General features: G+C 44.8%; 1 protein-coding gene across 1 annotated transcript; it reads left to right on the top strand.

The window, feature by feature from the left end:
• Positions 1–106: 106 nt before the first annotated feature.
• Positions 107–24,624, top strand: st8sia1 (ST8 alpha-N-acetyl-neuraminide alpha-2,8-sialyltransferase 1). The gene is made up of 5 exons (XM_071332171.1): positions 107–935; positions 2,093–2,237; positions 16,648–16,757; positions 17,454–17,546; positions 19,473–24,624. Exons 1-5 carry the CDS (start codon positions 757–759, stop codon positions 19,951–19,953), a joined length of 1,008 nt encoding a protein of 335 aa, XP_071188272.1. The 5' UTR covers positions 107–756; the 3' UTR covers positions 19,954–24,624.
• The last annotated feature ends 1,492 nt before the right edge of the window (positions 24,625–26,116 follow it).

The following is a 26,116-nucleotide window of genomic DNA, read 5'->3' as shown; positions in this document are numbered from 1 at the left end:
AAAAGTCAAGGGGTGTAGACTTTCTATAGGCACCATAAGAAATGTAACCCAATGTATCCTGGAGTGTCCTGGATTTACGTTTACTATGTTACGTCTACCCCTGAGTCTAGGTTGGAGAGATGTAGACCCATGGTAGTTAAAGAGGGGGAGAGAAAGAAAGAGATTCAATGGATTTTGCCCAGTACACTTGCAAGGTTTCCAAGAAGATCCAGCAGGACAAGGAGAGAGGGGAGATGAGGAAGGGGTAGCATGGTCCATTCGGGTTGGATGTACCAAAATAAGTGACCACAAAGGGCGATGTGGCTCTAGGGAACCGGGCAGGGATTTCACACAAGACCGCTGTTGTATTGGGAGAGAGCGGCGGACATCTAGGTGATGCATGCGGGGTCAGTGATGCACCAAGACGAGTGTGGTGGATTCCAGCAACCCGCCGCTGCAGAGAGCGAAGCCCGCTAGCTTACCGCCGGCCGAGATGGCGCATGGATAGCGGATCCCTTCATGCTGCAAAACATCACCAAGCATTTATAACAAAACCGGCAGTTTGGGAGCTAAACTAAGGAATTCGATGCTTGCACTAGCAGGAAGAATAGCAACGCGCATTTCCATTGAGACTCCGAGCCTTCTGGATGAGAAAGGATGCCATCTCCATAAAACCTATCATACATAGCTAACGGAGAGGGCCAGCTTGCCTTTTTCTCACCATACTAGATTTGTTTGAGTAGGCCGGTTGTGATTCGTGAACCACAAGCTGTAACGATGTTGGTGAGATGCCACCGGAGCAAGCTGTCGGTGTGGGCCGTTCTGTGTGTGCTCGTGTTATGCTGGCTCTACATTTTCCCAGTGTACAGACTCCGGAGCGACAAGGAGATAGTTGATGAAGTGCTGCGGCAGGGACAAGTATGGCAGAGGAACCAGACGGACATCGATCTGTTCAGGTGGGTTTTCACTCATCTCAAAACATTAGGCCTATGCGATTTGGCCCTCATAAATAATTCATAGCAATATTAATATTCTACAATATAGCAAAACATTATTACATGATTGTGTCCAAGTAGCCTAACATCTCCTACAGTCTATTTACGCACATAACAAGACAATACATAGGCTAATTATAATAATAATGTTTATTAAATGGAAAAAGAGGAATGCAAATGGTGAAAAGAAAATCTATCACTATCAAGCTGAATCTCCAGGGCACAACAGTCACGGTATGGTAGGCCCATTTGTTGTATCTAGTCGCATTCTCACGAGAATATGACGGGAGTCGTAGGCTAATGCACTGAGGAAAGCAGATTAGGGAAATGCGCAGAACGTGGCACCTGCACGGAAAGGCACAGAGACGCGTTTTATGATGGTGCAAGAGGGAATTAGAATAATTGAATAGGATCTCTATGGTTCAGCACGTTTGGAGTTGAAAAGGTTGCCTCGCAGCCGAAGCTGTGTGTGTGTCCATGGAAACGACAGAAATGCAACTGTACTGGTGGTGCTGAATCTAGGACAAAGTAACCATCAACAACCAGCCTTTTTCCATTTGCCAATTGACGCCCACAGTTGGACTGAATATTATATTTTTTATCATATATGCGCCGACTCCTAATGGATTCCAAATGCATTTACACTACTCAGGCTTCCCCACAGTAGGCCTACTGTCGATGCAGACAGGATTTATGAAGCATGTATGAATGTGTCATTGTGTTAAAATAGCATGCATGACACTTGGACACTGTATCAATTGAGACAGTTGTCTCATGATCTGAATTATAGTTGACAGTGCCCACTCTGCAATGAGTGTTTATTTAATCAATAGAGAATGCTCAAATTACATGTGGCCCAGAGTCCCAGACTGGTAACTATAATTCAGATCAAGAGACCGTCTCAATTTATACACTGTCTGAGTGTCACTCAATGACAAATTCTCTTCTCATTCTGACGGTCTATTTATAGCTCAGGGGTAAAGGTTTCCCATTTACCACAGATCTAGGATCAGCTTACCCTCCCCAAATCCTAAACTCACACATAAGTGATGACACCCTAAACTGACATTAGATCAGTGTCGAGATACAACGTCATCCTACTCCCTCTCTCGTTACAGGAAGCTGCTTTCAGAGTGCTGTGACCCAAGGAGAATGTTTGCGGTGACCAAGCAGAATTCACCTATGGGGAAGGTCCTGTGGTACGACGGAGAGTTTTACCACTCACACACAGTCAACAATGAGACCTACTCTCTCTTTGTGCAGGTAGGCCTCTACTCTGGTCCTGGAGGCCAGCAGTGAGCAGGCTTTTGTTCCAGCCCAACTCTAACACACCTAAAAACCCAATCATATATTTCTGTGTGTTTGTATGTGTTTGTGTCTGTGATCACACTTGCATGGTCACTGATGGTAGTGTAGAGAATTTGGGGGTTGTCCATGTGTGGAATTGAACTCCAAACCCCCTGACCCCAATGAAAACACACCAGCCATAGTCTGTGTTAATGGTTAACACTCTTTTAAGATTTTTAACAAGGGCAGGGTCTCTACAATAACTTGCTTCACAATGATGGCCATAAATATATGTAACAACTTAATCAGTTTCTCACCACCTTCCCTTTCACCCAAGCTCAACTGTGAAATCCCCACGCTGTCACCCCTTTCACAGGTCTCCAAGATAAGAACATCATTACCATCTCACTAAAACACGTAGTGAACGATAGACACTTTGAACTGAGAAGTGAGTCTAACCTCTGCAACATACACTGTAAAACCATAAAACACATGACACGTCGATAACCTAACTGTCAGTGTTTAAAACCAATAGGCATTTAGATTTGCCAATAAATGTTCTCATCTTAAACACAGGCGTTTAGAATGCACCGTGAAACATGGCAGTCAGCTGTTTCCAGTTCGTGTCCAACCAGGAGAACACCTATATCTGATACATGTTCACATTTCAACCACTAGCATGTACTTTCCCATCGTCCTGTTTGGAGTGCTTCTCGTCCTTAGAAATTGATGTGACTTTCAATGCCTTTTATTCAGATCAGTGTTAGTAATGTCTGTCACCTTACCTACATTTCAGCACAACTGAAAAGGGCCCGGTTTCCCGATAGCGATGGCTTACGAGTGTTTTAACGATGCATCTTTCCTACAACGGCCGAAGATGTAACATGCGTTTCCTAAAACATCACTCAGAGAGAACGGTCGCTAAGTGCGTCGTTGGAGCATGTGTCGATCGATACTGATAAGATCTAAATAAAGGGAGCGCTGCTCTCGGATCAGCTTTCTCCATTAAAATCTTTCCTTAACATTAAACTTTTTTCACAATACTGATGACAGATCAGCTCCTACAGAGATATTACCACCTATGGCTTCAAATGTTGAGGCGGCTTATTCTAATGCTTACCCAATAACCAAACTAGGCCATAACTGAAGGCTGAGGAGAACTAGGCCATAACTGAAGGCTGAGGAGAACTAGGCAATAACTGAAGGCTGAGGAGAACTAGGCCATAACTGAAGGCTGAGGAGAACTAGGCCATAACTGAAGGCTGAGGAGAACTAGGCCATAACTGAAGGCTGAGGAGAACTAAGCCATAACTGAAGGCTGAGGAGAACTAGGCCATAACTGAAGGCTGATGAGAACTAGGCCATAACTGAAGGCTGAGGAGATCTAGGCCATAACTGAAGGTCTTATGACATGTATAGTATGTGGTCTTAAAGGGTTTACTTTTAATTATTATTTATTTATATATTAGGATCCCCTATTATTATTATTTCTTGTATTTTATTTATTTATTTAGACTTTTTAATTGGGGATCCTAATAAATAAAATAAATAATAATTAAAAGTAAACCCTTTATGACCACATACCATACATTTCAGAAGGAAGTTATCCTCAGCCTTTAGTTATGGCCTAGTTATACTCCACGTTGTGGTCTGAAAATCCTGGCTCATGGGCCACGTCAGACCTGCAAGTCACAATAAATACATTAAATAAATAACTCATCCTTGGGTCCAAACAAAACACAGCAAATAAAATGCATAATATGATAACATAATATACATAATACTACATAAAACTACATAATACTACATAACACTACATAATACTACATAACACTACATAATACTACATCATCTCCTGCCTCTGCCTCACGCTTCAGAAACAGGAGATGGCTCCTGCCCTATAAGCCGTTCCTACATAATACAATACAAAATATATAAAAATGTCTGTGTCTCTTCAAACTCCTCGTTGTTCCGTAACGTGTTCTTTTATATGTTTTTATTGCTAGCTTGAGTTACCTGGGGTGGCAGAGAGTTCCATGTAGTCATGTCTATATTTAATACTGTGTTTCCCAGCCTCTGTTCTGGACCTGGGGTGGCAGAGAGTTCCATGTAGTCATGTCTATATTTAATACTGTGTTTCCCAGCCTCTGTTCTGGACCTGGGGTGGCAGAGAGTTCCATGTAGTCATGTCTATATTTAATACTGTGTTTCCCAGCCTCTGTTCTGGACCTGGGGTGGCAGAGAGTTCCATGTAGTCATGTCTATATTTAATACTGTGTTTCCCAGCCTCTGTTCTGGACCTGGGGTGGCAGAGAGTTCCATGTAGTCATGTCTATATTTAATACTGTGTTTCCCAGCCTCTGTTCTGGACCTGGGGTGGCAGAGAGTTCCATGTAGTCATGTCTATATTTAATACTGTGTTTCCCAGCCTCTGTTCTGGACCTGGGGTGGCAGAGAGTTCCATGTAGTCATGTCTATATTTAATACTGTGTTTCCCAGCCTCTGTTCTGGACCTGGGGACTGTGAAAACATCACATTGCATGTCTTGTGTTGTACCGATGAATGTCCGAACTGTGTGACAACTGCTTGAACAGACCGTTTGGTACCTTCAACACATCAACACCTCTCACAAAGACCAATAGTGATGCAGCTCATCTCTCCTCAACTCTGAGCCATGACGTGCATGTTACTGACATTCACTCTCTGTGTACATCTAAGTGCGATACATGCTGCTTTGTTCTGGACCAACTGCAATTTACTTATGTCCCTCTTCGCCGCACATGACCACATAACTGGGCAGTCGTCACCGCAGCAGGCCTTTTGCCATTGTAAATAAGAATTTGTTCTTATTTGACTTGCCTAGTTAAATAAAGGTTAAATAAAAATAAATCAATAAAAATGAGTCCAGATGCGACAAAACTAGGGCCTGTAGGACCTGTCTGGTCGACTGGGAAATCAAGAAAGCAGAGCCACGCCTTATCACCGACAGACCTCTTCTCATTTTAGCAACCACTGAGTATATATGCTTTGACCGTGACAGCTTGCTGTATAGGGTTACATCCAGCAGTTTAGTCTCCTCAACTTGACCGTGACAGCTTGCTATCTAGGGTTACATCCAGCAGTTTAGTCTCCTCAACTTGACCGTGACAGCTTGCTGTCTAGGGTTACATCCAGCAGTTTAGTCTCCTCAACTTGACCGTGACAGCTTGCTATCTAGGGTTACATCCAGCAGTTTAGTCTCCTCAACTTGACCGTGACAGCTTGCTATCTAGGGTTACATCCAGCAGTTTAGTCTCCTCAACTTGACCGTGACAGCTTGCTGTCTAGGGTTACATCCAGCAGTTTAGTCTCCTCAACTTGACCGTGACAGCTTGCTATCTAGGGTTACATCCAGCAGTTTAGTCTCCTCAACTTGACCGTGACAGCTTGCTATCTAGGGTTACATCCAGCAGTTTAGTCTCCTCAACTTGACCGTGACAGCTTGCTATCTAGGGTTACATCCAGCAGTTTAGTCTCCTCAACTTGACCGTGACAGCTTGCTATCTAGCGTTACATCCAGCAGTTTAGTCTCCTCAACTTGACCGTGACAGCTTGCTGTCTAGGGTTACATCCAGCAGTTTAGTCTCCTCAACTTGACCGTGACAGCTTGCTGTCTAGGGTTACATCCAGCAGTTTAGTCTCCTCAACTTGACCGTGACAGCTTGCTGTCTAGGGTTACATCCAGCAGTTTAGTCTCCTCAACTTGACCGTGACAGCTTGCTGTCTAGGGTTACATCCAGCAGTTTAGTCTCCTCAACTTGACCGTGACAGCTTGCTGTCTAGGGTTACATCCAGCAGTTTAGTCTCCTCAACTTGACCGTGACAGCTTGCTGTCTAGGGTTACATCCAGCAGTTTAGTCTCCTCAACTTGACCGTGACAGCTTGCTATCTAGGGTTACATCCAGCAGTTTAGTCTCCTCAACTTGACCGTGACAGCTTGCTATCTAGGGTTACATCCAGCAGTTTAGTCTCCTCAACTTGACCGTGACAGCTTGCTATCTAGGGTTACATCCAGCAGTTTAGTCTCCTCAACTTGACCGTGACAGCTTGCTATCTAGGATTACATCCAGCAGTTTAGTCTCCTCAACTTGACCGTGACAGCTTGCTGTCTAGGGTTACATCCAGCAGTTTAGTCTCCTCAACTTGACCGTGACAGCTTGCTGTCTAGGGTTACATCCAGCAGTTTAGTCTCCTCAACTTGACCGTGACAGCTTGCTGTCTAGGGTTACATCCAGCAGTTTAGTCTCCTCAACTTGACCGTGACAGCTTGCTGTCTAGGGTTACATCCAGCAGTTTAGTCTCCTCAACTTGACCGTGACAGCTTGCTGTCTAGGGTTACATCCAGCAGTTTAGTCTCCTCAACTTGACCGTGACAGCTTGCTATCTAGGGTTACATCCAGCAGTTTAGTCTCCTCAACTTGACCGTGACAGCTTGCTGTCTAGGGTTACATCCAGCAGTTTAGTCTCCTCAACTTGACCGTGACAGCTTGCTGTCTAGGGTTACATCCAGCAGTTTAGTCTCCTCAACTTGACCGTGACAGCTTGCTGTCTAGGGTTACATCCAGCAGTTTAGTCTCCTCAACTTGACCGTGACAGCTTGCTGTCTAGGGTTACATCCAGCAGTTTAGTCTCCTCAACTTGACCGTGACAGCTTGCTGTCTAGGGTTACATCCAGCAGTTTAGTCTCCTCAACTTGACCGTGACAGCTTGCTATCTAGGGTTACATCCAGCAGTTTAGTCTCCTCAACTTGACCGTGACAGCTTGCTATCTAGGGTTACATCCAGCAGTTTAGTCTCCTCAACTTGACCGTGACAGCTTGCTATCTAGGGTTACATCCAGCAGTTTAGTCTCCTCAACTTGACCGTGACAGCTTGCTATCTAGGGTTACATCCAGCAGTTTAGTCTCCTCAACTTGACCGTGACAGCTTGCTATCTAGGGTTACATCCAGCAGTTTAGTCTCCTCAACTTGACCGTGACAGCTTGCTATCTAGGGTTACATCCAGCAGTTTAGTCTCCTCAACTTGACCGTGACAGCTTGCTATCTAGGGTTACATCCAGCAGTTTAGTCTCCTCAACTTGACCGTGACAGCTTGCTATCTAGGGTTACATCCAGCAGTTTAGTCTCCTCAACTTGACCGTGACAGCTTGCTATCTAGGGTTACATCCAGCAGTTTAGTCTCCTCAACTTGACCGTGACAGCTTGCTATCTAGGGTTACATCCAGCAGTTTAGTCTCCTCAACTTGACCGTGACAGCTTGCTATCTAGGGTTACATCCAGCAGTTTAGTCTCCTCAACTTGACCGTGACAGCTTGCTGTCTAGGGTTACATCCAGCAGTTTAGTCTCCTCAACTTGACCGTGACAGCTTGCTGTCTAGGGTTACATCCAGCAGTTTAGTCTCCTCAACTTGACCGTGACAGCTTGCTGTCTAGGGTTACATCCAGCAGTTTAGTCTCCTCAACTTGACCGTGACAGCTTGCTGTCTAGGGTTACATCCAGCAGTTTAGTCTCCTCAACTTGACCGTGACAGCTTGCTATCTAGGGTTACATCCAGCAGTTTAGTCTCCTCAACTTGACCGTGACAGCTTGCTCTCTAGGGTTACATCCAGCAGTTTAGTCTCCTCAACTTGACCGTGACAGCTTGCTGTCTAGGGTTACATCCAGCAGTTTAGTCTCCTCAACTTGACCGTGACAGCTTGCTGTCTAGGGTTACATCCAGCAGTTTAGTCTCCTCAACTTGACCGTGACAGCTTGCTATCTAGGGTTACATCCAGCAGTTTAGTCTCCTCAACTTGACCGTGACAGCTTGCTGTCTAGGGTTACATCCAGCAGTTTAGTCTCCTCAACTTGACCGTGACAGCTTGCTATCTAGGGTTACATCCAGCAGTTTAGTCTCCTCAACTTGACCGTGACAGCTTGCTATCTAGGGTTACATCCAGCAGTTTAGTCTCCTCAACTTGACCGTGACAGCTTGCTATCTAGGGTTACATCCAGCAGTTTAGTCTCCTCAACTTGACCGTGACAGCTTGCTATCTAGGGTTACATCCAGCAGTTTAGTCTCCTCAACTTGACCGTGACAGCTTGCTATCTAGGGTTACATCCAGCAGTTTAGTCTCCTCAACTTGACCGTGACAGCTTGCTATCTAGGGTTACATCCAGCAGTTTAGTCTCCTCAACTTGACCGTGACAGCTTGCTATCTAGGGTTACATCCAGCAGTTTAGTCTCCTCAACTTGACCGTGACAGCTTGCTATCTAGGGTTACATCCAGCAGTTTAGTCTCCTCAACTTGACCGTGACAGCTTGCTGTCTAGGGTTACATCCAGCAGTTTAGTCTCCTCAACTTGACCGTGACAGCTTGCTATCTAGGGTTACATCCAGCAGTTTAGTCTCCTCAACTTGACCGTGACAGCTTGCTATCTAGGGTTACATCCAGCAGTTTAGTCTCCTCAACTTGACCGTGACAGCTTGCTATCTAGGGTTACATCCAGCAGTTTAGTCTCCTCAACTTGCCCAATTGACACATTTTTTTCAAAAATAGATCTAGATGAGGTTTAGGGTTGAGCGAGTGATTTGTCTGGAAAACGATTTTTTTGTTGTTGTTGTTTTTGAGATATTGATCACCAGCCTATCGCTAGTTAACCCATTGTAAAACTGACTGGAGCTCTATGGGTGTCAGTTTTTTATTTTACTGTCATAGCCGACGTGTATACTGTTGAGTCATCAGCGTACATAGACACACAGGCCTTATTCAAGGTCTTCAACCTAGTGTAACAGTAAACCAGTAAGGGGGAATGTCAATAGTCTGTGGTTTCCGCCTTGTCTCCTCTCTTTCAGTCTGCACTGGTCTGAAAAGAGTGGAGAGGTGAAAATCTGTTTAGTTGAAGGAGAGGAGACACGGTAGAGGAATCTACTTTAGATGATTGAGATACCCCCTAAATTACTCAGAAGGGTATAGGGAACTTAAAGACGCGTCATCCACCTAGAGACTAAAAAAGGGAACTTAAAGACGCGTCATCCACCTAGAGACTAAAAAAGGGAACAGATTGTGCTGTTGGGAAATGATTTGTCATAGGTCACGAGCCCCGGGGAACATGGGAATATGACACCCTGAATGCAAGCTGTGGGATTTGAGATGGATCCCACTTTATCATGACAGAGAGGACATAAAGGAGGATGTGAAAACCCTCATTGGCGATTGGATCAGATAACCGGAGATATTCAGTCCTCAAAATGTGGGGAGAAACACAGATGGGTTGTCAAATTGTGGCACTCATCAGATATATCCATTAGTCTGTATAGGCCTACATGTTTTCTGCCAGGTGGTGTGTGTGTGTGTGTGTGTGTGTGTGTGTGTGTGTGTGTGTGTGTGTGTGTGTGTGTGTGTGTGTGTGTGTGTGTGTGTGTGTGTGTGTGTGTGCGTGTGTGCGTGCGTGCGTGCGTGCGTGCGTGCGTGCGTGCGTGCGTGCGTGCGTGCGTGCGTGCGCGCGTGTGTTCTAAGCAGAACATTGAGAGTAATAATGAAAGAAATGTTGGACTCTTTCTCTTTCATTTGTATCTGTCTCTCTGGTTACTAACAACAGACCATCCCTTGTTACTCAGAGCAGAACATGCAGTATGAACCCCCCCTGTTGCAGGTGTTAATGGTTTCAAGGAGAGATGGAAAAAGCTGCTGTGAGTCTCAGCCCCCAGGACTGTTGATGCGTGGCCTGCTCGCCCACTACTACCTAGCCCTGAGAAAACACTAGTGTGACAAGACAACTGTTGTTGTTATTCTAGGTAGGGACAGTGTGTGTGTATCTGTAGAGGGGGGTTTAGGTGTGTGTGTATGTGTGTGTGTGTGCGTGTGCGTGTGTGTAGGTTAAGGCAAGTGTCTGGATGTGTGTGTGGTGTGTGTCTTGTGTGATTGTATGCGTGTGTGCTGTATTTTGAGTGGGAGAAGATGAGGAGGAATAGGGAGAAAACAATTCCACTGCAGAGGGAGAGAGAGAGAAACGGCAGCATTTTAGCTACGTAACCAAAAAGACATTTCCAGAAAAACAACAATCTACAGCCTAGGATATTCATTCATTACACATATACATACTGTACATTCATGTGACTCAATGCTACACTCTTAGAGAAAAGGGTTCCAAAAGGGTTCTTCAGAAGTCCCCATAGGAGAACCCTTTTTGGTTCCAGGTAGAACCGTTTCTGGTTCCATGTAGAACCATCTGCGGAGGGTTCCAAATGGTTCTACCCAAATGGAACCAAAAATGGGTTCTTCAAAGGTTTCTCCTATGGGGACAGACGGATAACCCTTTTAGGTTCTAGATATCACCTTTTTTTATAAAAGTGTAAAAGTGGCATGTTTAGACAGTGTGTCGGAGATGGGGGAGTGTGAAGTGTGTGTGTAATTTGTGCCATAAGGTCATGGTTCGTTATCTACACCAAGTCCACAGACAAAAGAGGAGAGGACGTAGGGAATCAACTCAAACACAAAGTTCGTTAATACATATTGGGTTACAAATGTTACCATATAGGCTACACTGTGAAGATGTTTTGAATTCCTTCTACAATGTTTTCAGTTCCCTAAAAAGGGATACAGTTAGAGGGTTACAGTCAGAGTTACTTGCGTTCTCTTTTGTTCCTCGCTCTATCCCTCTCTTGCTCCCACTCTTCTCTCATTCGCTCAGATATGCCATCTTTAAAAAAAATCTCTCTCTTTGTCTCTCACACCCTAATGTTCTTCATCTCCCCTTCTCTTCCTCAACCCCCTCTCTCTCTCTAACTCGCTCTCTCGCCCCCTCCTCTCTCTCTCTCGCTCTCTCTCTCTCTCTCACTACCTCCACTCCCTATGTTTCTCTCTTTATCTCCCCCAACACACTCCTGATTGAGCTCTGCTGATTCCCTATTTGGGGTCATGGTGATCACTCATTTATCTCTTTCTCCATGGCTACACACTGGACATGAATGTAATTTCAACGTCTAGTTTTGATATACATTTGGTTGAGATGTAAACTAACGTGAATTGAATGTGAAGTCAACAAACATGTCATTTGATTTAGGCTAAAAGTTGGTGGTACGGAGGGGTGGGGTCTCTGGTCGTTGTGGGGGATTGGGAGGATTGTAAGGGGAGACTCAGGGGATGGGTGGGTGGGAGGGGGACTGGTAAGCAACCTCGGTTGCTAGGTGGGATGGAAAGGGGTGGGAGCCATGCTTTCTTTGGGGAGGTGGGGAGAGGGGCTAGGCGGCATGGGAAACATGGTTTCCGGATCAGGAGGTAGGATTTGGGCGGGTAAATGGGTACTGAGGGGGGATGGGTCAGGGTTATCTTTGTGTCTGTGACTCCTCTCTGAAAAAAAATATAAGTTGGGTGAAGAAAAAGATGACATTTCCTTACGGTGATGTCTTTTTGCAAATCCAATCATTTCTCCCACGTTTATTGAACATCATCAGATCATTTTTGTTGTCGTTGAAATTACGTGGAAACAACGTTGATGTGACCAGTTTCTGGCCAGTGGGTATGTTATTCTAAAGTTCAGGGTATAGATGTTGCTGCCCTGGGATAGTTCTTGTTTCACACCTCACTGTCCTTATTCAGACAGAGGAGATGCACCTAGCTGAGCCTCACTGCCGTGTTACTGAGGTAAATCACCTTTTATTGTGTGTGGGTGTGTGTCAGTCTCCCTACTAGTAAAGGTTGCCTTGACACCATCTAATGTACCTGTTTATGACTGAGGCATTGACGTTACAGCAATCCTCTTGACGTGGAGAGAGAGAGGGATCCAGAGAGTGTGTGTGCGGGTCAATGTGCGCGCGCGTGTGCGTCCTGTGAGATCTGTGTGCTGTGTTTGCAGAGCATGTGAGTGAGTGTGTGTCCAGTGTGTGTTTGTGTACCCTATCTTCCCACGTCCTAACCGCCAGTGGCTACTCACCCACACACACATTATACACAAGGACAGCTCTAGACAGTACTGTATAACCACTGCCTGACAAAAATAGAGCCTGAAGCAGGGAAGAGGAGGCACACACACACACACACACACACACACACACACACACACACACACACACACACACACACACACACACACACACACACACACACACACACACACACACACACACACACACACACACACACACACACACACACACACACACACACACACACAAGTATTCATACACTATTTGCCTACTTTTTCCCTGTGCATGAATGTTATAGACTCAGCCTCTCTGTTGAGCAATGTCTCTCTCTCTCTCTTTTGACATGGAAACACACTCTTGGGTCGTCATGAGTAGGGCTTTTCTGTCTCAGTTGGAGCACTAATTGCAGGTCTGGGCATAGAGAGCGAGCCATGCCTGACCAGAACTAGCAGTGCCACCAAGCTCATGGGCACAGCAAAACAGAGCCCTTCTGACCACGCAGTGAAGCGTTGGCATCGGTTGGCATTGGAGGAATGTGTCCTTTAGGAGTTGGCTGATTAATGGAGAAGCTTTGTTAGCTTTGATCACATAGAAAGGGCTTTTAGGCTGTGATTGCTTCTGCCCTTGTCAGTAGTGCTCATCATCTCTCATCCTCTTTCTCCTCCTCTCATTTGTCTGGTTTCATTTTTTTAATTTTTAAAAAAGTATAGCCTGGTTTAAAAAAAAAATGTTGGTGTGTGTTTTGGTCTGTGTGTTGGTCTGTGTTTTGGCCCGTGCGTTGGCACGTGCTTTGGCCCGTGAGATGGTCAGTGTTTTGGCCCGTGTTTTGGCCCGTGTTTTGGCCGTGTTTTGGCCTGTGTTTTGGCTTGTGCTATCCCTACTCTCATCTCATAATACTTCTCTCAGTGAGATATAATAAAAATAGAACTAATGTTTGGATCACATGTGTTACAATGATATGGAGTGATATGTTCCCAGAACTGTGAGCTGGCCATTGTTCTCCTCTAGCTGGCTCAGCCCCTTTCATGGTTCACCAGGCACCCTGGGGGGAACACAGAGGGGGGGGGGGTGAATAGGAGGATGAGGGGGTCTAGTCTTCCACTCCAAAGGGAATAATGAGAGCATTTGTTTCTCTCGGGACTCTCTGTTCATCGCTGGCACCGGCTCAAGCAGGGCGCAGACTCACAGCAACAAGCCAAACGAATAGAAAGGATTTGCCTCAAGAGGCACCCATAGACACCCCATTCACTGGCCAACACTGGCCATGCTTAGGCCCTTATGGTCGGCCTGTAATGGAGATTGAAAAGAGAGTACCCAGCTAGCCGTCTGGGAACTTTCCCAGGACTTTTAGTTTATATTCCTAGTACGTTCTAAATTCTGATAAGAATGTTCCACAAATGTATAAAGTGCATTTGTTTATTTACTTTACATGTATCCAAATTTAACTTATCGCAAGAGCTGGTCAAAATATTATAGCAATGGAAAATAAGTGAATGTCCTCTGTCCACTCAATGTTTGCTGTCCGTCTGTAGCAAACCGTGAGCAGACATTTATTGCTTTATACTTTTTTAGGAAAGTAGTCAATATTTACAGTACATTCGGAAAGTATTCAGACCCCTTGACTTTTTAATTCACAATAAATCCATTATTTATTTTAGACAGGTCTAAAGAAGCATTACATGAAGAAAATGTAGACTATTTCAGAAGAACAGAATAACACACTCTGAGTTGTCCTTATGTTAGGTCTTGATCTGGCTATGCCAAATGGCTGTGGGCTACACTAGTTCATTTAGCAGACAAGATTTGCTTTAAATTCCATGTCATTATTTTATATTATTTTATAGTATGAAGAATACAATTGAACAAAGTTGAATAAAGTAGAAAGGATATTTTCTCCAAACTATTTGAGTGTTGCACATGCAGCTATTCTGTGTTGAGCGGTTAACATAGAAATAGGTACTCCTATATGCTTCATTTGGAGTTATTAATGTAACTTGTTTTACAAATGTTGGGCTATATGTTTTTATTTAAACATTTTAATACATTGTAAGGCTGCATGGTGCGACTTGAAAAGCATGTTTTTTGCTCAGGCTGTACACACTTTATCAGTCTCTCATTCACAATTTGACAAGCACTTGATAATGCCTAGAATTTCACGGCGGCATCCCCTTTGTGTGGTCATAATGCACCCTAAAAAAGTCCATGTCTTTTGCGGCCAGTGGCTGTTGTGCTCTTGGCACGGAGTGCTGCGTTGTGCCCTTCTCCCTGAGTGCTGCGCGCTCCAAAGCACCTCTCACTCACATTGCTCTCTATCACGTGATCGGGTGTTTCTCACAGGTTACAGGTGAAGACAGAAACATCTGGGACGCAATTGCCCGAGTCCTTATCCAATTCCGAGGTGCATATTGAAGATATTGGAAGAACTGTTCACATTTACTTTTCGTCTGCCAACAAGATGAGTAGGCCTAACGAACAGCAAAAGCATTAGCCTACTATCCCTCATAGTACAAAAGCTGACCTATTCTATTATCTTCCCCAAACTTGAAACTCATTCGCTGTTTATGTATGCCAGTTAGGCTCTACACCCCTTGTAAAGCGAATTAATGTGCTTAATTTTAAGACGTTATTTGGCCACTTTAGTTGTGATACAAACCTTATCAAAACATATAGGCCTAAGGGCTAGGCTACATGAGGTGTGATACTAACCTTATCAAAACATATAGGCCTAAGGGCTAGGCTACATGAGGTGTGATACTAACCTTATCAAAACATATAGGCCTAAGGGCTAGGCTACATGAGGTGTGATACTAACCTTATCAAAACATATAGGCCTAAGGGCTAGGCTACATGAGGTGTGATACTAACCTTATCAAAACATATAGGCCTAAGGGCTAGGCTACATGAGGTGTGATACTAACCTTATCAAAACATATAGGCCTAAGGGCTAGGCTACATGAGGTGTGATACTAACCTTATCAAAACATATAGGCCTAAGGGCTAGGCTACATGAGGTGTGATACTAACCTTATCAAAACATATAGGCCTAAGGGCTAGGCTACATGAGGTGTGATACTAACCTTATCAAAACATATAGGCCTAAGAGCTAGGCTACATGAGGTGTGCGACTATTGTTTCTTACGCTGGGCATCATTCACAGGTGGTTATATATAATTCACAAGTGATAGGGTAATATTATCACCCATCAGACTGTTCTTGATTTAATCTTGTCTACATATACTAAATAATATGTGTGAAATTTATTCTCCAAACAGGGGCAGCTGTCTCCAAACAGGGGCAGCGGGAAAAATGCATGTCATCTATGCACTTAAATAGAGAATGGAGGACACTTCTCCCATGGTTAATTTTCATGCCAGCCAGGTAGGCTATACTCCTGTTTTGGTAGGCTATACTCCTGCCAGCCAGGTAGACTATACACATTTTTTTGGTACTTTTTAATGATGTCCCATCGCTGCAACTTCCATATGGACTTGGAAGAGGCGAAGGTCGAGAGCCATGCGTGCTCCGAAACATGACCCTGCCAAGCTGCACTGCTTCTCGACACACTGCTCACTTAACCCGGAAGCCAGACACACCAATGTGTCGGCAGAAACACCGTATAACCGAAGTCAGCATGCATGCGCCCTGCCCGCCACAAGGAGTTGCTAGAGCGCGATGGGACAAGTACATCCCGGCCGGCCAAGCCCTCCCTTAACGATGCTGGGCCGGCTGCAACACAGCCCGGGATCGAACATGGGTCTGTAGTGATGTCTCAAGCACTGCGATGCAGTGCCTTAGACCTCTGCGCCACTCGGGAGGCTTCCTGTTGTAAAGAGAAGCAATGTGCTTTATATTAGGAAAGTTGAGAAATAAATATAGTAGGCCTAGCCTATAGAAGCGGATGGGATCCTCCTCTTTTTAATAGAGGCCATCACTCTGTTTTCTCACGCAATTGCATAGCCTAAAGAAATGTTGTGCAACATGAGCTCATGGACTTTTTATTTAACCTTTATTTAACTAGGCACCTTAGTTAAGAACAAATTCTTATTTACAATGACGGACTCTCATGAAGTGTTTGATTCGATTTTTGAATACATATGATGTCAGAGTGATTAGAGGGACAATAGAGTGCCGAGTACCAGGCAGTTAGCAAGTTTGGTAGGCTACTAATGACCATCAGCAGCATCAGAGCTTGGAGAAGCCTAATTACCATGACTAAACGGTCACGTGGAATTTGACTGCCTTCATGACTCGTGACTGCCGGCGTGCTGGTAATATGGTCGCCGCAACAGCCCTATCTATCCCTCTCACCTCATTTGACTTGTCTTTACCGTTGTCTTTGATTGTTCACAAAAGTTTCAGGCCAGTCCACTTCAGGATGTGTTTGTGTACGTGTGTATGTTTACCCACTTCATGACACTCACTTCCCTCTCGTTTACCAGGAGACACCTCTTCAGCATCCCCTCAAAAAGTGTTCGGTGGTGGGCAATGGAGGGGTCCTGAAGCACAGCGGCTGTGGGAAGGACATTGACCAGGCTGACTTTGTCATGCGGTAAGAGAGGGGCTGTTCGCTCCAGTGCCCGTCTAAATATGATTTGGCCGTCCTGCGCTCGCCGGGGCCAGAAAGAGCATCAGCCATCAGAATGAATGAGAACAGTTGTTGTCATATCTGAGAGAGAGAGAGAGAGAGAGAGAGAGAGAGAGAGAGAGAGAGAGAGAGAGAGAGAGAGAGAGAGAGAGAGAGAGAGAGAGAGAGAGAGAGAGAGAGAGAGAGAGAGAGAGAGAGAGAGAGAGAGAGAGAGAGATAGATAGATAGATAGATAGATAGATAGATAGATAGATAGATAGATAGATAGATAGATAGATAGATAGATAGATAGATAGATAGAGTAGTGAATCATTTTGGCTCTGGAGCCTTGAGGACTAACAACAGAGGGTTTGATTTAGTTGACTAGACTAGTTCTACCTTGGATCACTGTTGTCCCCCCCATCTCAGGCATGCCTGGCGGGCTTAAACCAGGCTTGAACCTGGGGAAGGCAAGACTAAAATAATATAATTACTTTGGAGCTCCAACTCCATCCAAACAAAAAGCTAAAAGCTAGTTCCATTCTGAAAGCAAAACATGAAGAACCACTATCTGCAATCCTGACCAAGTTGTCAAATAGTGAATGGAGAGAGAGAACTGGTCACTGTAAAGTCACTATCAGTATATTAATTTACATGTGTACTTGTGTTTTTCGTATCTAGGTGCAACCTTCCACCACTGTCTAGGGAGTATGTTGAGGATGTGGGGACCAGAACTAACCTGGTGACAGCCAACCCCAGCATCATTGAGAAGAGGTACACTCCTTTCCTTTCAAAACTGCTGTTGACTGTGAAATGTATGGGTGTGTGGGACAGCATCCAAGTCCTCTCCTTTTCAGTCCTCTCCCTCTTCCTCTCTACTACTCTGTTTCCCACTCTCTCCCCGCCCTCTCTCTCTCTCTCTCTTATTCTCTCCTGCTATCTCTCCTCTCCAGCTCTCTCTCTCGCACTCTCTTATTCTCTCCTGCTATCTCTCCTCTCCAGTTCTCTCTCTCTCCCTCTCTCTTTCTCTACTGCCTTCTCTCCTACCAAGGCCTCTGCCTTCTCTCCCTCTCTATCTTCTCTCCCTCTCATGATGTCTACTGTCAGTTCCAGATGTTAGGTTCTAAGAGCTTTGTCTGTTGTCTTGTCCTAGCAGCAGCTTCCCTCCTCCAGACTGGTGTTTTATAGAGGAGCCGTGATCCGGAGCCAAAACGTGTGTGTGTGTGATCTTGTTCTTCTATCGTCGTGGGGACCTGAAATCCCCAAATGGCCCCCACAAGGATAGTACAACAAGGAAAATTCTCCCTCATGGGGACTGTTTTAAGCTTAGGGGTTAAGTTTAGGGTTAGGGTAACAATTAGGGTAAGAATTGGGGTTAGTGTTAAGGGTTAGGTTTAGGTTTTTTGAATGGACATACATTTTAGGTCCCCACAAGGAGAGAAGAACAAGTTTGTGTGTGTGTGTGTTTGAACAGAGCCTCTTTGTGTCTGTATAGAATGCTACTCTGTGCTGCATATGTCGGGTATACAGGCAAAACAGACAGACCCCAAACGGACACAGTTGAGGCTGAAATTCATTCCTGTTTTCAGCAATGCGTTTCCTCTCAGTGTGTTTCTGAACCACGTTGTTGCCAACAATGTCTCGTGACATTATCATCGGATGTTTGCACAAAATGTCCTCAAGACATTTTGTTGATATTTTGAAGCTCAATCACGGTGAGGGCAGGTAGGCTGTACTGTATATTGTTTACATTTGGGGTGATTCGAAATGCAATGCAGTACAATTGAATCCCCGCCTCCACAAGCAACTACACCCACACCCATAAACCGGCTAGATTATGTACAACACATACGGTATGACATATCCTGAGAGGACATATCCATAATACCACAGTCCATAAATACCCATGGAATGAGGACGCCGGTTCTATCTGGACTCTATAGATACTTCCAGAACCCATTTCACACGACATCCACAGTAGATTTAGCCTGGAATGCATGGCCAGATCAAATAGATTTACCAAAACAATCACCCTCTGTGACTGTAGTGTGTGTGTGTGTGTTCTTGTGTGTGTGTGTGTGTGCGTGTGTGTGTGTGTGTACATCCACGTGGCTCTACTGGCGTAGAGTTTAGATTTCCAAAGGCAACATTAGCATGGATAAACAGCAAGTGGTGGTCACAGTAGAAATATAATGACTACAACAGGGAAAGTCCCCTCTGACCATAGCAATGCAGATGTCGCTCCACCATTTCCTGTTGACAAATTTCAGTTTGTGACAAAACAAGTCACTGTGTAGAGAATCATTGTACCATCTAAACCACTGTGAAATAAATATATTTTAATTTACCAAAAATATTGTTTTTTCAGCTGTTTGAAGCTGGTGCACCAAACCAAAAGAAAAAGATGCAAAAATTAAACTTAAGAACGGAAAGCATAGAAATAGGACTCATAGAGCTGATGTACCGCTTCTTAGACTTGCTTTCAATGAGAATTACAGATCTATAACACATTTCTATGTGAATTTGATCAGGTCTATCAAAAACGTACATATTGTAGCTTTAGCTGTACACTCATGGGTACACCAATATGACCTCCGGTCCACCGTCATGGAACGTTGACTGGGGCTGTCTATTCTATAGGTTGTATTTCTATGGTACTCACACATTCTCATCTCTATCTCTCTCTCTCTCCCTACTCAGGTTCCAGAACCTTCTTTGGTCGCGAAAAAGCTTTGTGGAGAGCATGAAGGCCTATGGCTCCAGCTACATTTATATGCCAGCCTTCTCCATGAAGCCGGGCACTGACCCCTCCCTGCGGGCACACTACGCCCTTGCCGACACCTCGTCTAACCTCACCATGCTGTTTGCCAACCCCGAGTTTCTCAGGACCGTGGGAAAGTTCTGGAAGGGTCGCGGAGTGCATGCCAAGCGCCTGTCCACAGGCCTCTTCCTGGTCAGCCTGGCGCTGGGGCTGTGTGAGGAGGTGACGGCCTACGGCTTCTGGCCGTTCAGCGTTGGGCTCGACGAGCAGCCCGTCAGCCACCACTACTACGATAACGTGCTGCCGTTCAGTGGGTTCCACGCCATGCCTGAGGAGTTTGTCCAGCTCTGGCAGTTGCACAAGAGCGGCACACTGCGTATGAGGGTGGGACACTGCCCACCTCGGGAAGGGGCTATATAAGACTCAAGGGACCAAGGGACCCTCCCCTAATAAACCTTCCCTTCCTTTTGCTTACAACCCACCAGCCCCCTGCGATCGTCCCCAGCAAACCACCCGCAAACCACCACCTCTTTCTCCACCATTAGCATGAGAATGTAACCCATGGTTACCCACCCAGCCGAGAAAGCCCCCACACACCCTCTCTCTCTATCTCCTGTCCTCCATTCACTCTCACTATGTGTGTGTGTTTGTGTGCGTGCATGTGTGTTTGTGTGTGTGTGTGTGTGTGTGTGTGCGTGTGTGTGCGTGCGTGCGCGTGCGTGCGCGTGCGTGCGTGTGTGTGCGCGCGCGCGCGTGTGTGCGTGCGTGCACGTGTGTGTGTGTGTGTGTGTGCGTGTGTGCGTGCGTGTGTGTGTGTGTGCGTGTGTGTGTGTGTGTGTGTGTGTGCAGAGAGGAGGTCTGCTAACTGTCTCAGCTGGGGCTGGAGGAGTCTTTGTGTTTTGACTACTCAATGTGACATAGGGAGCAGCTGGGCCCAATCCCCCCACTGAGTCTTTGTGTTTTGACTACTCAATGTGACATAGGGAGCAGCTGGGCCCAATCCCCCCACTGAGTCTTTGTGTTTTGACTACTCAATGTGACATAGGGAGCAGCTGGGCCCAATCCCACCACTGAGTCTTTGTGTTTTGACTACTCAATGTGACATAGGGAGCAGCTGGGCCCAATGCCCCCACTGAGTCTTTGTGTTTTGACTACTCAATGTGACATAGGGAGCAGCTGGGCCCAATGCCCCCACTGAGTCTTTGTGTTTTGACTACTCAATGTGACATAGGGAGCAGCTGGGCCCAATGCCCCCACTGAGTCTTTGTGTTTTGACTACTCAATGTGACATAGGGAGCAGCTGGGCCCAATGCCCCCACTGAGTCTTTGTGTTTTGACTACTCAATGTGACATAGGGAGCAGCTGGGCCCAATGCCCCCACTGAGTCTTTGTGTTTTGACTACTCAATGTGACATAGGGAGCAGCTGGGCCCAATGCCCCCACTGAGTCTTTGTGTTTTGACTACTCAATGTGACATAGGGAGCAGCTGGGCCCAATCCCCCCACTGAGTCTTTGTGTTTTGACTACTCAATGTGACATAGGGAGCAGCTGGGCCCAATCCCCCCACTGAGTCTTTGTGTTTTGACTACTCAATGTGACATAGGGAGCAGCTGGGCCCAATGCCCCCACTGAGTCTTTGTGTTTTGACTACTCAATGTGACATAGGGAGCAGCTGGGCCCAATGCCCCCACTGAGTCTTTGTGTTTTGACTACTCAATGTGACATAGGGAGCAGCTGGGCCCAATCCCCCCACTGAGTCTTTGTGTTTTGACTACTCAATGTGACATAGGGAGCAGCTGGGCCCAATCCCCCCACTGAGTCTTTGTGTTTTGACTACTCAATGTGACATAGGGAGCAGCTGGGCCCAATGCCCCCACTGAGTCTTTGTGTTTTGACTACTCAATGTGACATAGGGAGCAGCTGGGCCCAATCCCCCCACTGAGTCTTTGTGTTTTGACTACTCAATGTGACATAGGGAGCAGCTGGGCCCAATGCCCCCACTGAGTCTTTGTGTTTTGACTACTCAATGTGACATAGGGAGCAGCTGGGCCCAATCCCCCCACTGAGTCTTTGTGTTTTGACTACTCAATGTGACATAGGGAGCAGCTGGGCCCAATGCCCCCACTGAGTCTTTGTTAAACAGAGACAGAAGGAACAATCCTAACCAAGAGGTTTTCATAGAAGTCTTAAGAGAACAGACTGAAAGACTTGAAACACGGAAGGAAAAAGGAAAGGAGGAACCAAGATGTCCTGGTACTAGGCTATGAGTGTCCTGGTACCAAGGTGTCCTGGTACTAGGCTTGTATGAGAGCGGACTAAAAGGGAGAATGAAAGATGTCTTGGTACCTTGCTCGTTCGAAGGAGTTTGTTATATTTTGTATTGAACAAAACCCCTTGATGGACATCTTAAGCAACCAATCACCATTGAGGTTCAAAGTAGGATCCAATAGAAAAGGAGAGTGAAGCACGATATCGAGCTCCTAGAATGTTCCATTTTACAGCCAAGCTGAACAGATCCCTGTTCACTAAAAGGGAAGCCAAGAACATTGCAGTGTTTGATATATCCGTATGTTAATTTATATTTGTTAATCATGACTTTAATGATACTTTTTTATTTTTTTTATAGGTTGATGTTCTACGTTGATTTAGTTATGTTACGATTGAGAGCTGAGTATGTATTTAAATGTTTTCACAAAAATCCACTGCAGAGAAAAATATGTGAGCTTTACAAATCATGAACTCATCTGTGTGTGTTCATCGAGAGGTTGTGGCCTTGAAGGTTCACCCCCCGTTCACGCTACGATTGCTTATTGGTATGATCCACTTACAAACACACTCCATTGACAAGAGACTGGGAGCTACCATATCTTGCATTCTGTAGGGGCTGTTAAAAAGTGTCTTGACTGAGTGATGACAACACGGCATGTTTCTGTTCAGGTGCGGGAAACCTGCTCACGTTGAACTTGAACATTCAAGTTCATCGTCATCGTACTTGTCATCATCAGTGTGCGTCTGAATGTCAGGAAAGTGACTTTGCTGTCCCTCATTTATTTCTAGGTGTTTTTTTTCTGTCATTCATAACAGGGTTGGGATCAATTCCATTTCAACTCAGTCAATTCAGGAAGTAAACTGATATTCCAATTGAAATGGATTTGACTCCAACCCTGATCCGTATACACATACAAGGGAATGAACATATGATGTGTAGTAGGTGCTAGTTCTTCTGTCCTTCTGTCATCATCACCAAACAGTTGAGACAGCCCTTTTGGTTTTACATGAACTCCTGTCTTGAATGTTGGTATGATACGTTTAAATGTTGTTACTGTCATTGATATTTTGGTTGTCCAAATGTGACCAGTACCATATCATGTCATGGGCCAGTCTAGGTCCGCATGGATCATGCATGGAGTCTAGCACCAACACTGAAACAACATTTAAACAACGTTTGGACAACCTACAGGTACAGAACAGATCATGTGAATTATGAGGTTTCTTCAACCCCATGACCTATTCCTCATATCTACTGTATAATGAAAGGTGTTTGTGCCTTCAGAATTCACCAAGGCAAATGGGAATGCTAGACATTACTGTATGCTATTTTTAAAATTACATTTTCCCTTGTCCCCCTTTTGAAACTGATTTGCGATATCATAGAATAATATAGTACTACAGTAGAGAGAAGGATGTAGGGAGGTGGTAATACAGTAGCATGAATTATTTGAGCCATTTAAATGTTTGAAGTATTTCAAGGGTGCATCTGAAATGGCACCCTAATCCCTATGTAGTGTATTACTTATGACCATCACCCATAGGGTGCACTACATCGGGAATAGGGTACCATTTCTGACGGTACCAAGTCAAAATGACCCCCTTGACCTCTATTGGAAAACCTGTTGACTAAGGAAACAAGTCCAGAGTTTTATATTAAGCTGGTTGTTGTTGGACCAAGTCAGTTAATGATTAACCAAACCTGTTTAAACTCTCTTCATTGCCAGTCCTGATGCAAACTTGTGCTCTCTTCCAACCAGGAATTGAACTGTTGATCATTTTTTTAAACGAATGCGATTAAATTGATGACACGTATTTGCACCTTTGGGCCCACTTTATTTGGATAGTCTGGATAGTCCATCTGTAGATCTTACTATCAACAAACTATCTGTTGAAAAGCAACTGATTGCTAAGGTTAGGGTAAAGGTTAGGGCTAGGGTAAGGCTTAGTAGATAGTTAGTTGACATGTTATCCAAATAAAGTGTTATCTCACCATCTGGTTCCTCTGCCCAGTATTGTGAATGAGAAATATTTTACTGTGTCATTTGCAGTAAGCATGACTGTGACTCTGTATGTGTTTTGGGGTTCTGACTTTCAAACTCATTCTGTCCATTATTTTGTGAAGCGCCATATTGGGTTGATTATGCCCAAAAAGAAATAGCGCAAATTGTACCTCAATATCGGTTTTGCTGGCAATCCCTTTTAGCCTTAGTATGGGTACCAGTCATTTGCCAAATGACAGAAGTGGCAAGGAGTGGAGTGTTAGCTAAAAATACCGGTACCCAGTCTATATTAGCCTACTCTGGGGTTGAATTGTGACGTAACAAACACAATGTGACGTTCTCAGCTACACAGTGTGTGTGAGCGTGTGTGAGCGAATCCTACTTACTGTGTCATGAATAAGATGACATCTAGTTAACGAGGCCTTCTGCACAGTGGTACTTCTGAATCTTTCCTACGTATATTTAGATGTGTTTTAAGTGTATGCCATTACCAGGTTCATTTGGACAATAGATATAAATGTGTTTTCTTTGCTTTGCCTTGCCTTGAATTAGTTTTTGAAAATTACTTTGGAAAGGAAAAAAGCTGTGAGGTTTTTACATTATTAAGCTGTTAATGTATATTCAACCCTCGTGTCAATCACATTACGTCAGCTCAATGCTGTTTTTGGCGAGGGTGCCCTGCCTGAGCATGTTTGAATACAGGAAGTCAAAATTAAGGACTGAAATGTGTTTTATGTGCCACCTGGACTATGCCAAGAAAATCATTGCATCCAAATAAGAGGTAACACTGGTATCCAATAAAGAAGGTAATAATATTGAATCACTACCACTCTTGTGTTTTGTTTTCAATCATCTTTGTTCTCAAATGATTCCATTGTCTTTTAATTCAATGGGGCTATGGTCCCCTTACATTTACATACATTTAAGTCATTTAGCAGACGCTCTTATCCCTTCACGTACAGATGGGCAACATCTGTTATTGAAGCTAATGGTCATGAGTTAACCAGCACATTTAATTGATTGATGAAACGCAGATGGGTCCCGTTAACCCATTGTGCCTCAGAAAGCCTATTGTAGTATAGCCTTGTACAAACCATCCTGATCTCGTGAGCTTACTACAAGGATAGCAAAACAGAATGTAAACTCGCAAGATCAAGATGGTTCGTACGAGGATAATTGTGCTTGGGCCTGCTGTTCAACTCCATCCAAGCCTATGGGAGAAAGGCGTGTACAACTACTAACCTATTTTGCAAAGGATCTTTTCATTTGTCTTGTCTTTGCGGGATATGGGTAATTCCATGTAACTGAAATACCCTGAGACTCTGACCTTTCACTTTAGAATGTAGTATGCCAAACAAAAAGCATGGATTTCAAAGTTTAACAAACCATACAACTCTGCACAATGACGACTTTGAACAATTTACACAGAACATAAAAAAGTATTATTCTGTTACCAAACATTTCTTCCAGTAAATGTGTTTTGTCAAATTCTCAGTGGAAATTGTCAAAACTAGTCCTTGTACATAGAGTTGTATGGTTTGTTAAACTTTGAAATCAATATGATTTGTTTGGTATACATTTTAAAGTGAGTCTCAGCGTAATTCCGTTACCATGGAATTATTGCCCATATGTAAGCTTGTCCACCAGCTGGCTCTCTCTCTCTGTTTAACCTATGGAGTAGCAATTGAGCCTGTGTAACAGTTTAACTTTAGACCATCCACTCGCCCCGACACGGGCGCAAACCAGGGACCCTCTGCACACATCTACAACAGTTACCCACGAAGCATCGTTACCCATCGCTCCACAAAGGCCGCGGCCCTTGCAGAGCAAGGGGAACCACTACTTCAAGGTCTCAAAGCGAGTGACGTAACCGATTGAAACGCTATTAGCGCGCACCACCGCTAACTAGCTAGCCATTTCACATCCGTTACACCTGGGTACGAAGTTATGTGATATGCCGCAACAGAGCTGAACCACAAATCATACCTGATGTCCCTCAGGTGCTTCTGCGTTTTGTTTTGCCCGGATGTCTAGCCCAAATTTTCTGTACTTGACGCACATGTGCTTTGCTTTTCAACTCGCTAAAAGCTAGCTAGTTGGAGTCTGTGTGTACTTCTGTTTGTACCACCTCACGGTAAAGCAACGCACGAGTTGAAAATATTGAAGGCATGCAGTACACAGAACGCACCGCAGCTTAGTGCGGCACCCCCAATGTAGCGCTGCGGACGGCTCCTTTAAAAATGAACAACTTCCGCTGAAATGCAAAGAGTTTGATGCATCTGGTGGACATGAGGCGTCAGGCACAAGAACTT

This window comes from Salvelinus alpinus, chromosome 11, assembly GCF_045679555.1.
Source record: "Salvelinus alpinus chromosome 11, SLU_Salpinus.1, whole genome shotgun sequence".
Classification (NCBI taxonomy): Eukaryota; Metazoa; Chordata; class Actinopteri; order Salmoniformes; family Salmonidae; genus Salvelinus; species Salvelinus alpinus.
This window is presented reverse-complemented; position numbering and strand designations above follow the sequence as displayed.